The 14,420-nt window shown below is 39.7% G+C and overlaps 1 protein-coding gene across 1 annotated transcript in view; it reads right to left on the bottom strand.

Annotated features, from left to right (window-relative positions):
• Positions 1 to 13,841, bottom strand: part of CUNH6orf163 (chromosome unknown C6orf163 homolog) — a 26,118-nt gene extending 12,277 nt beyond the window's left edge. Inside the window, exons 1-3 of the mRNA XM_039219441.1 lie at positions 13,438 to 13,841; positions 9,419 to 9,513; positions 7,363 to 7,470 (exon numbers count right to left, since the gene is read on the bottom strand). Coding sequence (XP_039075372.1) covers positions 7,363 to 7,470; positions 9,419 to 9,513; positions 13,438 to 13,585 — 351 coding nt within the window. The 5' untranslated portion in view covers positions 13,586 to 13,841. The remainder of the gene's footprint in view (positions 1 to 7,362; positions 7,471 to 9,418; positions 9,514 to 13,437) is intronic.
• Between the last annotated feature and the right edge of the window lie 579 nt (positions 13,842 to 14,420).

Below are 14,420 nucleotides of genomic sequence, written 5' to 3'. Positions count from 1 at the left end.
GAATGGGCCAATCAGGCAATTAGAGAAGAAATTTAAAAATACATGGAAACAAATGAAAATACAACAATCCAAACTCTATGGGATGCGGCAAAGGGGTCCCAAGAGGAAAGTACATCGCACTCCAACCTATTTCAAGAAATTAGAAAAAGCACAAGTCCAAAATCTAACAGCTCACCTAAAGGAGCTAGAGGCAGAGCAACAAGAACGCCCTAAACCCAGTAGAAGAAGAGAAATAGTAAAAATCAGAGCAGAAATAAACAACATAGAGACCAGAGAAACAATTGAACAGATCAATGAAACCAAGAGTTGGTTCTTTGAAAAAATAAACAAAATTGACAAACCTCTAGCCACACTTCTCAAAAGGAAAAGAGAGAGAACCCAAATAGACAAAATCATGAATGAAAATGGACTTATTACAACCAACCCCTCAGAAATAAAAGCAATTATCAGGGAATATTATGAAAAATTATATGCCAACAAATTGGACAACTTAGAAGAAATGGACAAATTCCTAAACACACACTCACTACCAAAATTCACACGGGTAGAGATAGAAAATCTGAACGTACCCATAACAAGTGAAGAAATCAAATCAGTTACCAAAAATCTCCCAACAAATAAGAGCCCTGACCTAATGGTTTCCCTGGGGAATTCTACCAGATGTTTAAAACAGAATTAATACCAATTCTCCTCAAGGTATTCCAAAAAATAGAAATCGAAGGAAAACTTCTAGACTCATTTTATGAAGCCAGCATCACTCTGATTCCCAAGCCAGACAGAGATCCAGCAAAAAAAAAAAGAGAACTACAGGTCAATATCCTTGATGAATACGGATACAAAAATCCTCAACAAGATCCTTGCAAATCGAATCCAACAGCACATAAAAAGAATTATCCACCATGATCAAGTGGGATTCATTCCTGGGTTACAGGGCTGGTTCAATATTCACAAATCAATCAAAGTGATACATCACATCACCAAAAGAAAAGATAAAAACCATATGATCCTGTGAATAGATGCAGAAAAAGCATTTGACAAAATACAGCATCTCTTCTTAATAAAGACCCTCAAGAAAGTCGGGAATGTAGGAACTTACTTAAACATCATAAAATCCACTTATGAAAAGCCCACAGCTAATATTATCCTCAATGGAGGAAAACTGAGAGCTTTCCCCCTGAGATCAGGAACACGACAGGGATGTCCACTCTCACCACTGTCGTTTAACATAGTGCTGGAAGTCGTAGCATCAGCCATCAGACAACAAAAGGAAATAAAAGGCATCATGATGAATTGGCAAAGAAGAAGTCAAACTTTCACTTTTCACAGATGACATGATACTCTACATAGAAAACCCGACAGACTCCACCAGAAGCCTAGTAGAACTGATCCATGAATTTGGCAAAGTCGCAGGGTACAAAATCTATGTACAGAAATCGGTTGCATTTTTATACACCAATAAGGAAGCAGCAGAAAGAAAAAGGAAGAAACTGATCCCATTCACAATTGCACAAAAAACTATAAAATACCTAGGAATAAACCTAACCAAAGATATAGGAGATCTGTATGATGAAAACTATAGAAAACTTATGAAGGAAATTGAAGAAGACACCAAGAAATGGGAAAACATTCCATGCTCATGGGTCGGAAGAATAAATATTGTTAAAATGTCATTACTACCCAAAGCAATCTACACATTCAATGCAATCCCAATCAAAACTGCACCAGCATTCTTCTCAAAGCTAGAACAAACTATCTTAAAATTTGTATGGAACCACAAAAGACACCGAATAGCCAAAGTAATAGTGAAGAAGAAAACCAAAAACCAAAACGGGAGGTATCACCATCCCAGGCTTTAGCCTTTACTACAAAGTTGTCATTATCAAGACAGTATGGTATTGGCACAAAAGCAGACACATAGACCAATGGAATAAAATAGAGAACTCAGAATTGGACCCACAAATGTATGGCCAACTAATCTTTGACAAAGCGGGAAAGTGTATCCAATGGAAAGAAGACATCCTCTTTACCAGATGGTGCTGGGAGAACTGGACAGCAACATGCAGAAGAAGGAAACTAGATCACTTTCTTACACCATACACAAAAATAATCTCAAAATGAATGAAGGACCTGAATGTGAGACAGGAAACTATCAAAACCCTAGAGGAGAAAGCAGGAAACAACCTTCTTGACCTCAACCACAGAAATTTCTTACTTGACACATCCCCAAAGGCAAGGGAATCGGGAGCAAAAATGAACTACTGGGGCCTCATCAAGATAAAAAGTTTTTGTACGGCAAAGGAAACAGTCAATAAAACTAAAGGGCAACCAACTGGATGGGAAAAGATCATTGCAAATGACATATCAGATAAAGGGTAATATCCAAAATCTATGAGGAACTCACCAAACTCCACACCTGAAAAACAAACAACCCAGTGAAAAAATGGGCAGAAGATATGAACAGTCTCTTCTCCAAAGAGGGCATCCAGATGGCCAACAGATACATGAAACGATGCTCAGCATGACTCATCATCAAGGAAATACAAATCAAAACCACACTGACATACCACCTTACACTGGTCAGAGTGGCTAAAATGAACAAATCAGGAGACTCTAGATGCTGGTGAGGATGTGGAGACTCGGGCACCCTCCTACACTGTTGGTGGGAATGTAAACTGGTATAGCCCCTCTGGAAAACAGTGTGGAGGTGCCTCAAGAAATTAACAATAGAACTCCCCTATGACCCAGCAATAGCACTGCTAGGAATTTACCCAAGGGATACAGAAGATGTGGTTTATCTATACGATGGAATACTGTATGGCAATGAGAAAGAAAGAAATCTGGCCATGTGCAGCAACGTGGATGGAACTTGAGGGTGTTATGCTGAGCGAAATAAGTCAGGCAGAGAAGGACAAAATATGTTTTCACCTATAAGTGGAACAGGAGAAACTTAAGAGAGGACCATGGGGGAGGAGAAGGGGCAAAAATAGTTGCAGAGAGGGAGGGAGGTAAACCATGAGACACTCCTGAATACTGAGAACAAACTGAGGGCTTTTGGGAGTGGGGGAGAGGGGAAGGGGGGTGATGGGCATGGAGGATGGCACTTGTTGGGATGAGCACTTCGTGTTATATGGAAACCAACTTGACAATAAACTATGAAAGATAAATTAAAAAAACAAAAAAAGAAAAAGAAAAGTGAATTTTTTTCTCTATTTTTGGATAACAAGGGAGCACATAGACATTAAGTTATTTCTCGTAGTGAGTCAGTGGAAGCACTAGGAACAGAAAACAGGATTCTCAATGCCAGTTTCTTGCTTCATTGTTGGCCGTGATGCTAGTGTCTTTCAGGAGATTCGTCAGTGTATTTGCATTCCAGAAACCCTGTACAAACCTTTATTTACCATGAACATGACTGCTTGCTTTCTCTCTTTCTTTTGAACTCTACATCTCATGGGAAACTGGAAACTGAAATCATTTTATCTTTGTAGAAAAAAGTGTGTCAACAATTAAAATATTTGTTAAACTTCAGTTTTTTCAAGAGAAAGAAAGTCTTCAGCTTCTCACTTTGGCTACTCCAAGGGTGAAACTTTTATAAAATGAATAAAACAACAGGAAACAGCTATAAGAATCTCTCCAGAGTGACCTCAGTTCATGTATTTAGAAAAAAATTTTCAAGGGAAACATTGCCTGTTTAGAAATGCCAGATCAGTTTTCCATACTGCAGAAGGTAGAAGGGCTAGAACTTCTTTGGTAATAAACATTTTGAATGGAAATATTTCTAAATGTCTGTAACATCTACCTTACTTCATAAAAAGAGTATAGTGAACACACTAACGTTTCTTGATGATCTAGGCTGGTAGATAAAGGAGAATGATTGTATTGAGCTAAATATTTTGTACTACACTTAGACATTGTTCAAGTTCATTGTGCTCCCTTCCTGAGTTATGAATGACCCCAGATTGCTTTGCTTTTGGCTATCTGATACATGGTTTTTGTAATGTTTCTTGTTCTTCACCCTCTCTTCTAACTGCTGTCTATGAGCTCTTTTTTTGTCATTTCTAGTTTCTGGCACTTAAAATCTATTTTGGATGAGTGTAATTGAGCAGCCACACCTGTTTGGCTCAGGCTGTCAAGCAAGTGTAAATAACATTTGAGTGGGGAACAGAGAGGTTCTACTATGAGTAATAAGCTCGATTTTCTGTCTTGTAGTCAGAGGCCCTTATTTAAACTCCTAGGGGATATTTAAAATTATTTCTGGGTTTTCAAGTATATTCTCAGTAATTGAAATTGCTGAGTGGTTGAGCTTTATATAAGTGAAGTAGTATCATAAAATATTTCTACTTGAATCATAGAATTAAAAAATGACACCCCGGCCCTTTATTTTGGCTGGGTTCTGAACTTGGAGTCAAAGAACTAAATGGAGTCCTTCCTTTATGTAATGATGTGTTAAAAGCAAAATCATTTTACTGCCTCACAAAGCATGTAGGATATATATTTAAAGCTACCAAAATAATTCAATGACTGACTATTTGGCAGTGTTCTTATTCAATGGAAAGTATCGCAGTTAAATTACTTTTACTGAAATGCATTTTGAGTAAATCAGCTCCTATATTGAGATATTGTAAGAAACAGCCTCATGAAACACATCATATGTCCTGTGCAGATGTTCAACAGACATGTATGACACGTCTCCCTTAGGAGAAGTTTCTCTCAGCTACCACATGTAGGAATATCTGGGCCTCTCTGAGTATCTGATTTGTTTTTACCTTATGGATATGGTGATTCATGGCATTTTCCTCTTTGCATTGACTGCCAGAAAGCTCAAGGTGAAAATTGCACAGGAATTCATGCATATATACAATATTAAGTTTTAATTCACTCCTGATTTCATTCTATTTTCTACTCTACATTTCTACATTCTATTTTCTACTCTAATTTTCCCTTAGCTTGCATTTTTATCATATGCTTTTCTATTGTATTAGAATAAGTTAATATAAACATCTTTTCAAAATAATATCTGTCCATTGGATAAGATCTTGAAATTTTACTTAAGAGTAAGCATCTGAGACTTATGCCAAATTCTTACTGTCATAAAAGAGTAATACCTAGTGATTTTTACATATCAGGATTGAATGGTATTTTGTTTTAGAAGAGCTTGGTTTTCTGCTCTACATATTGGTAATGTTAAACTTTAATACGTGTGAGAATCAGATAGAATGTTGGTTTAAAACCTTGCTCCTGAATCGGTAGGTTGGGTGGAGCCTGGGAATCTGCATGTTAAGCTCCCAGGTGAACAGATTCTGAGGCAGATGGTTCATAGATACCCCCTGAGAAGCAGGACGGATGTCTATGTCAGGATATCCTAAAGTTGAAACAATCCTAGGCATCTCTCTTAGACAAATCACTCCTTTGTTATACAAAAAAATGTCCTGAGCTGGCAGCATAAATGTGAGTTCCTAAACCCTAGACAACTATTTGAGAAAGGTCAACCTCCTTCTAACTTCCCTTTTCCATTTTCTTAGGACTTCTCTACTTTAGCACTATGTATCAACTCCACTCAAAGACAATATGGGGTACAGTCAATGTACTTGAAACAGCATCACAGCTAAATTATCCTTGCATCGGCACAACCTAACGCCAAGAGCAATATTCAAACTGTGCATACTGGGGCACCCGGGTGGCTCAGCTGGTGAAGCATCCGACTTAGCTCAGGTCATGATCTCACGGTTTGAGTTTGAGCCCCACAATGGGCTCCATGCTGACAGTGTGGAGCCTGCGTGGGATTCTTTCTCTCCCTCTCTCTCTGCCCCTCCCCTGCTGACTGTCTCTCTCTCTCAAAAATAAATATATAAAAAAAAAATTTTTTTAATGTGCATACTCTGGCTGCAGCATTGGGGCAGAGGTCAGCAATGGAGATCCCCACCAATTTAAAGGGGTAACCCTTTTAATTGGGGGAGGTCTTGGAGTCTGGGGAAGCAGCCAGGGTGACCAAAGTGTTAGGGAGCTTGGTGAGTGGCTATTTATCAACTGATAGAGAAGTATTTAAGTACTATGGTCATCCCAGCAGGTGCCAGAGGAACAGCAGGCCTGCCCAGACATGCTAGAAATGCTCTCCATGTTTTGAACTGAAATGGGGATGGGCAGTGGAGCACTGCAGCCAACCTCCCAGGGACCAGGCCACTGGAGCCAAGCAGTTAGGAACCCTGGAGCAAAGTTCCCTTTCCTGCCAGCAAGTTTCCTGAGGACTAAATATACAGATCTGATAGGTGCTCATTGCCGAAACAATGAATAAATGGGGCCAGTGGCCCCTGAATAGTTGGTTAATTAAGTTCTTATTAAGTTAGGCCAAACCTGAGTCAGACTTCAGCCACTTTCCCTCCAGCCTCTGCCCATGAATCGTCACATGTACACCATGTCCTGTCCTGTCCCTCCTGTGGCCAACATGTAAGAATAGTTCTATATCTTTTTCTTTTGATTAGCTTTTGTAACTGAGGTACTGAACTAAATAATGAACTCCTGGGCCTCTGTCTGGAAAGTTTGCTAGTCACCTGCAGTCGTGTGCTTGGACAGGTTACAGGGTACCAAGAGGGCCCCTTGTTTTATGACCTCTGGTGTTGCAGATTCAGGAGCAGCTCAGGGTCCCTCTTGGTATTATAGTAAATGCAAATTTAGGGAAAAGGATGCAATCAGAATGCCCAGGAGAATGAAGAAAACAGCCTATTTCCTTCATTCAGCACCTACTTGAGCACTAAGTCAAGGCCCTGCTCCGGATACTGGGTGAGAGTGGTAATGAGAGACAAGCCCTAACAGAGGCTATGGTCCTGTGTGGGTCAGAGGTTCAACAAGTAATCACATAGTCTATTTAACTGCATGATGGGTGTAAAAGGGGACAGGGTGTTGAGGGCAGTGTATGGTGTCAAGGGCAGAGTGATTCAGGTAAAGTAGTGGTGTTTGAGCTAAATCTGATGAAGTGGGGGAAGGACATTCTGACAAAGACCCTGAGGTGGGAAGCAGGTGGTGCATTCAGGTTTGAGGACCCTGAAAAGGGCCATGAGAAAGAAGAGAGCCTGGCACAAGAAATGTGGTGGGTAAGGCAGGCAGTATGGTCCTCTGGGCCTTGAAACCCCATCAAGGTTTGGGTTCATTACATCAGAGACCATGGGATTCTCCTGCACCCATTCATCACTGCTGCCTCCCATCTGTGAGTTCAGCCTCTCTTCTGTGAAAATCCTGGGTCTCCTGACAAACCTCCATGAAACACCCATCAAGGTTTTACAGATTTTGATTTTTCTCTTCTCCCTTTGCGAGAGCTTTCTACTAACGTACGTACTCCTAAGAAGATAACAAACAAGCCATTATAAAAACCTGTAAATCTTTTTGATGTTTTTCTTCCAGAATCTGAATATCCATTTTGTATTTGTCATTTGCTTCTTCAAGTGCCTTCTCGATTGCTTGTTTTTGACGTATATCAGCCTTTGAAAGAAACAGTCCATATTTATGACTATTTATATATTAATACACACATTTAAGTTAACATACATTTTTCATGTTTACTGAAAATTAGCAACCATAACGGGACCCCTCGTTACTTGCTCTGTCCCCATCTCAAACCTCCCGCAGCAAACTGGCTGTCTCAGCCAGAGATGCCCTAATACATCCCAACCAATGGTTAACATCACTGTTTTGTGAACTGATAAAGAGGGTTTTAGTATAAGCTGCTGGGTTGTCTTTTCTTTGGCACGTTATTTCTTGCTTGATTGACTATCAAAGTAATGTATGCTCATTGCAGAAAATCTGGAAATTCAGAGAAGTGGAAAGACGCACAAAGCTAGAATTTGCTGAGAAAAGAGGCTGAGGACCATCCCAGACTCCCATGTATCAGGTGTTCAGAAAGAGATTCTATTATTTTATTTGAAGATAATGCCCAGATCATTAGATATGCTGGCATTCAAATTGCAGATTATTCACAAAAGCATTGCCTTTATATTAGGGTGTGTAATTGATGGTTTGCAATTGATTTGAATTTTACTATTATTGATAAAGATAGAAGACTACTAAGATTTTTATTCATATTATCCTTTGCACTTGGAGCATTTTGCCCTTTCAAAGTACTTTAATACCAATCTTGTGCTGGCACTAATGCTGGACAATTCCAACACCGTTTGCTATGATGTCTATGTTATAAAGGAACTGAGAAATAATGCTCTAAGCACTGTGGTTTGTCCTGCCCTCATGGAGCATAATTCTCTTTGGGAAGTTGTCCATGTTATTCTTTAAAAAAAATTTTTTTATGTTTTATTTATTTCTGAGAGAGAGAGAGAGAGAAAGAGAGAGACAGAGAGAGAGACAGCATGAGCATGGGAGGATCAGAGAGAGAAGGAGATACAGATTCCGAAACAGCCTCCAGGCTCTGACCTAGCTATCAGCACAGAGCCCAAAGCAGGTCTCAAACCCACAAACTGTGAGATCATGTCCTGAGCCCAAGTCAGACGCTTAACCAACTGAGCCACCCAGGTGCCCCTCGTCCATGTTATTCTAACTAAGACTGAAAGAGGTGGAGGGTGGAGGATTGAGATTTTGCTTCAGTTAAGTGTCTGGGATCTGACCATGAGCCTCAATACACTCAAATTGCCCCCATGACCACCCTCAGCAGTCATAAGGACAAGGAATCAAGGACTTTGGAGAGAAGGGAGCAAGGAGAGTAGGCCATAATGCAGCATTTGGGAAAAAAACAGGCACTTGGTCAAAGGTTTTACACACTGCACAAATGGATGGTCTACATATTAAATATTAAGCAATTGTAAACAATTGTCAACAAGGATGCCTTTTTAAAATTTTTTTTTTTGAAGTTTTAATCCACTGAGAATAAAGAGAGCAGAAATCATCCACACACACATATGGGCAGTTTAGAAGGAAGGAAGCTCCTAATGGTGTCTGCTTCTTACTAAGCAGTTCCTGAGCACCAGGCACATTATTTCATTGAACTCTTTCAACAATCCTACAGAATATTTTTTTTTAAATGTTTTTTATTTACTTCTAGGAGAGAGAGAGAGACAGCGTGAGTAGGGCAGGGTCAGAGAGAGAGGGAGTCACAGACTGAAACAGGCTCCAGGCTCTGAGCTGGCAGTCAGCACAGCGTCCGACGCGGGGCTGGAACCCACGAACCGCGAGATCATGACCTAAGCGAAAGTCGGAAAGTCTGACGCTTAACCGACTAAGCCACCCAGGCGCCCCGACAATCCTACAGAATATTATTGTTCCCCTTTTACATTTGAAGAAGCCAAGATCACAGGGTTGAAGAACTTGCCCCAGGTCCCACAGATAGCCAAGATTCAAAATCAGTTCCACTTATTGTTTCAGACAAATCCAAAAAGTGAAAGGACTCTAAAGATGCATTAGGTTGATATTCAGGTTCTTTTACCTGAACCCACACATCAGCTTCTGCTTTTGCAATACGTTCTTTGAGTACTGCCTCTTGGAATTGCTCTTCTTTATTCAGAATATCTGCCCCAATATCTGTGTATTTGAGGAAAAATAATCACAAGTAACCACAGACTGTTTTTTTTTCCTTTTCACTATTACCTAGTTATTAGAGTTATCTAAAAGATCTACTCTTTTAGGAGATGCCAATATTTTCTTTAAAGGGGCATGTTTTTCCCTAATTAATGAGAGGGAACTTACAGCACCATTGGGTCTCGAGACAGTCTGTTCCCTTCATCACACTCAGGCCATGCAATAGGCAACTGGGGACGTAAAGTCATAGAAAAGAAGAGCATTTCATGCTCCTAAAACAGGACAGTGAGGGAATATTCAGGCGATATTAGCACATCATCCTGCTCCTCTCTCCCCATCCCTCTCTGGATGCTGGTGTTATCTCTCTTGGGAAACAGGTAGCAGAAAATGCTTTCTTCACTCTGAAACCTGCCTTTCTTCATGTGCAGGTTTTTGTGGTTTAGCCACCTCAGTTGTGGAGTAAGGGGGTAGCTGTTTAGTACTTCTCTGTCAATGGTCTCATTTAATTTCTGCACAATACTCCCATAATAATAGCCTTCCTGCCTGGACAAGAAAATAAAAGCCTCCGTAGGTTAGAGGACTACACAGATAGCTAGGAACAGAGCTAGACCTGCTGCCAAGCTCCATCTTCATCTGCCAGAGCGGACTGCGAGAGGTGGCTCAGGACCTGTACGCAGGCTATGAGCCTTTTCAGTGCTCAAGTCACACACACAAAGTCCTCTTTCTCCCCAATCCAAACTCTTAGACTACCTACCCTTCATTCCATTTATTTCTCACCTCTTAGATTTGTTGAATTATTAACTTTTCATGCGATCAGGTCTTGGCAATCAACTTCCTAAAATTACAAAGCATCTCTTATATTGCAGTTTCTCTCTCATTGTGCCCAGCTTGGCGACACTACTGTGGACATATGTGGTTGCCCAATATCTCTGCTTTCCCTCTGGTAACAGAAACCATTTTTCTCAAGAATGTTCCTCTCTTATTTCATGTTGTTCTGGAGTGTGTGTGGAGGGGGGGTGGGGGTCCTGCAAATCACTGCAGCCAACCTGCATGTCCCATCACATTGTCCCCATTCTCCAGACCATAATAATCAGGCCAGGATTGGGCACATGCTCCAACCTGGCCAACCAGGCTCTTCTCTAGGATTTTATATAAGGATTTAAGGAGAACATAGCTTTTTTTCCCTCTGAGATTTCTAAGCTGGTGGTAATAGCCACTTAGAGCAGTTTGGGACCACTTCTAGTCTTTTCCCTGCTCCTGGAGTAAGCTTCATTGCAGGAGTAAAAATTAGGCCAACTCACTGAAAGAAGGTGTGGCTAGACTGAAAGCCCTGGTGCCAGATCTCGCATGGGTTTCTCTGTTAAAGGGTTAAGAAATTCTATTTTATGCATGGTCTACTCTGAGTTGTGTTTCTGTCACCTGCAAATGAACATCTGTTTGGTGGCATTAAGAGTCTATGATACTAGATTATCACTGAATCAAAAAAGAGAGGGCAATGAATAGCATGGTAGAAATGGACATATACTTTGTAGGCTCAACACTGTGTGGATATGATTATGAAGGATCTAGGAAGAAAGGTGACTGAGCATAGGCCATCAATGTATTAAATTGTGGTATAAAAATGTGGTATAACTGTGGTTTGCTATTACTTTTTTTTAGCTTAAATCCCATTATTTTATATTATTCTCAACCCTGATTATACAACAGGATTCTTGCATAGCTTTAAAAAAATACTCAAAAAGGGAAAGACTACTAATACAAAGAATAACTTGGAGAGATCTCAAGGGCAGTATATTGAATTAAAAAAAAAAAAGCCAATATGAAAGAGTTATATCCTACATGATTTAATTTATATAACATTCTCAAAGGGGTAAGATTATAGTGATGGAAAACAGATCAGTGGTTGCCAGGGGTTCAGGTTAGGGTATGTAAGGAATACAAGGGAGTTCTGTTGTGGAGACAGAGCAGCTCTATGTCCTCATTGTGGTGATGGTTACATAACTCTACATGTGATACATTTCATAAAACTATAAACAAGGGGAAAAAAATGCATGTAAGGTCTGTACCTGAGTTAACAATATTGTTCCAATACCAATTTTCTGGTTTTGACAATATACTAGCATTTTGTAAGATATCAGTGAGAGAAACTAGAGGAATCCAAGGGAACTCTGTTCTGTTTTTAAAACTTGTCTTAAACTATTTCCAAATAAAGCTATTAAAATGTGAAACAAGCACAAAAAATAAAAACCAACACATGCTGAAGCCTGATTCTGAAGGTTCTAATTTAGTGGGTCTGTGTTGAATTAATACGAAATCCAATGACTCTATTTATAGATTTGGAGTAAAAACAAAAATTCTTAAATGCTTATTTTGAGAGAGAAAGTGAGACAGAGAGAGAGAGAGAGAGAGGGAGGGAGCTTGAGCACGGGAGGGGCAGAGAGGGAGGGAGACAGAGAATCCCAAAGAGGCTCCACACTGGCAGTGCTAAGAGCCCAATGCAGGGCTCAAACCCATGAACCATGAGATCGTGACCTAGCTAAAACCAAGAGTCGATGCTTAACCTACTGAGTCACCCAGGTGCCCTGTAAAAACAAATGTTTTAAAAACTGTGTGCACTGCTAGGGTTGAGAACTACTGCCCTATGCACAATTCATTTAACATTTATACAGATGTTCCCACATGCTCTTGAATTAACTTATAAAGAACAGAGAGTTTTGACTCTTTTGACTTAAAAGTCAATGACAGAGGCACTGGGGTGGTTCAGTTGGTTAAGTGCCGACTTGGGCTTAGGTCATGACTTCACGGTTCAAGGGTTCAAGCCCCACATTAGCCTCTAAACTGACAGCTCAGAGCCTGAGCCTGCTTCAGATTCTGTCTCTCTCTCTCTCTCTCTCTGCCCCAAGCCCCACTTGTGCCCTGTCTCTTTCTCAAAAATAAATAAACATTAAACTTTTTTTTAATAAAAGTCAATGACAAATACAGTTCACTGAATATAAAATATTAATTTCTAATTAGATTTAATTTTGCTTATCTGGATTCAGATATCTCAGATGGCATAAGAAGTCAATCATTAAATGCATATCTAAGAATGAATATCCACTGGCCTGGGTGTAAAAAGCCAAATAATTTCAGAGATTATAATTAGTAAGTCACACTAAACATTTGCTAGAAGTTAAAGTCAGTTTGGGAACTGGTGTTTTTAGAGGATGATTCCAATTTGATCTTTTCCTATACTGTAGTTTTCTCAAAACACTCTCTCCATTCTTTAGTTTCTCATATTTTCAAAGATCAGGAGTGAAATTAAATCACTAGTTTACCAGGTTTAATGAAAGAGAGAATCAGAGAAGTATCTGGAGAGTTCCTAGGAAACACTTCTAAGGCTCCAACTACAAACTGATGGGGATAAGAAGAGAAAGAAACCTGTGATTACAATCTGATTTGCCTGTATAGTAAATATTCTCAGATTATCTCCATGTTACCTATGTTCATGTCACCAGCTACTACTATAATAAAGGTTATAGCTTTACCATTTACTAAGGTGATACTTGGAGGTATTTCCCCTACTATGTGTAAGGAAGGTGCCCAAGTATGGACAAGGGCAAAAAGAAGTCGCATGTACTATTATGTGCCAATAAATATTTCATTAAAGCCTCATAACTAACCTGCTAGAGTGGTATTGACATCCCTATTTAATACAGGACCCCCAACATCCCTATAAGGAAACACATTGAGAGGCTAAGTGTCCTGTCTAAGGTACACAACTCTAAGTGAAGAGCTAGATTTCAACCCATATTCTTCTCATGGCAAACAGACACCCTTGCAAGACAAGCAACTTTGATCAGAAGATCTGATAAAAGTTAATACAGCACAAAGAATAGTACATAATGCTATCAAATATTAGAACAAAGGAAAACAGCATTTACTTACCCAGTATATCTTTGTGAGTGTAAAAGCGTGTCTTAAATGGCTTGTATTCGTGGATCCGTTTGAAGGTTTCTCCAAAAGGGGCTGGTGGAATTATTTTGTTACAAACAGCACAGCAAACAAAGTTTGTGTAATTTGGATTTCGGATCATAATTAAATTTTAGATGTCTTTTACTATGTGCAGTTAAAGTACTCTTAGGATCAGAAAAAAAAGTTTTAAGAAAAGCTACAAGTTTACGGAAGCTGGAAGAGGATCAAGGTTTTAGGATGATGTTAGAAGCTGGTAAGGATGAAATGATTTGCCATGATTACGTAGTAGTCACGTGCCTAATGGTAAAGAATGGTTCTGAAAGCCTTTGCCACATAAGGTATGGGCACTGGATTTGGGAAGATTTAAGCAGTGGCTCTCTTCCAGACTCTAGCATTAAATTGTTAACTTACTTAGCAACTGTTGCTAGGATAAGCTTTGCTCATAAAAGCAACTAGAAATAATGACGAAAGGGAGCATGGTACAGCCATTCATTTCCCGAATAGTCTCTGTACTATTTTCCTATTGCTGCTATAACAAATCACCACACATTTAGTTAAAACAACACCATTTATTCTCTTGCAGGTCTGGAGGTCAGAGGTTCAAAATGAGTCTTATGAAGCTAAAATTAGGTGTCAGCAGGCTGGTTCCTTCTGGAGGCTTTACTGGAGAGTCTGTTTCCTTGGTGTTTTTACCTTCTAGAGGCCACCTGAATTCCTTGGCTCATGGCCTCACATCATATAGCCTTTTCTCCCCCTGTGTGCATGGACCTCTGTGCTTCTTCCCCTGATCTTCAGCCTCCTGCTTAACAAGGATTAAGATTATATCAGGCTCATCTGGATAATAAAGGTAATTTTCTCATCTTAAAATCCCTAACATGATCATATCTGCTAAGTCCCTTTTGCCATACAAAGTGACATGTTCACAGGATACAGGAATTAGGATCTGAACATCTTTG

Source organism: Hyaena hyaena, unplaced genomic scaffold (genome assembly GCF_003009895.1).
Source record: "Hyaena hyaena isolate Hyena2069 unplaced genomic scaffold, ASM300989v1 scaffold_821, whole genome shotgun sequence".
NCBI lineage: Eukaryota > Metazoa > Chordata > Mammalia > Carnivora > Hyaenidae > Hyaena > Hyaena hyaena.
The sequence above is the reverse complement of the archived record's forward strand: the minus strand, read 5'-3'. Positions and strand labels throughout refer to the sequence as shown.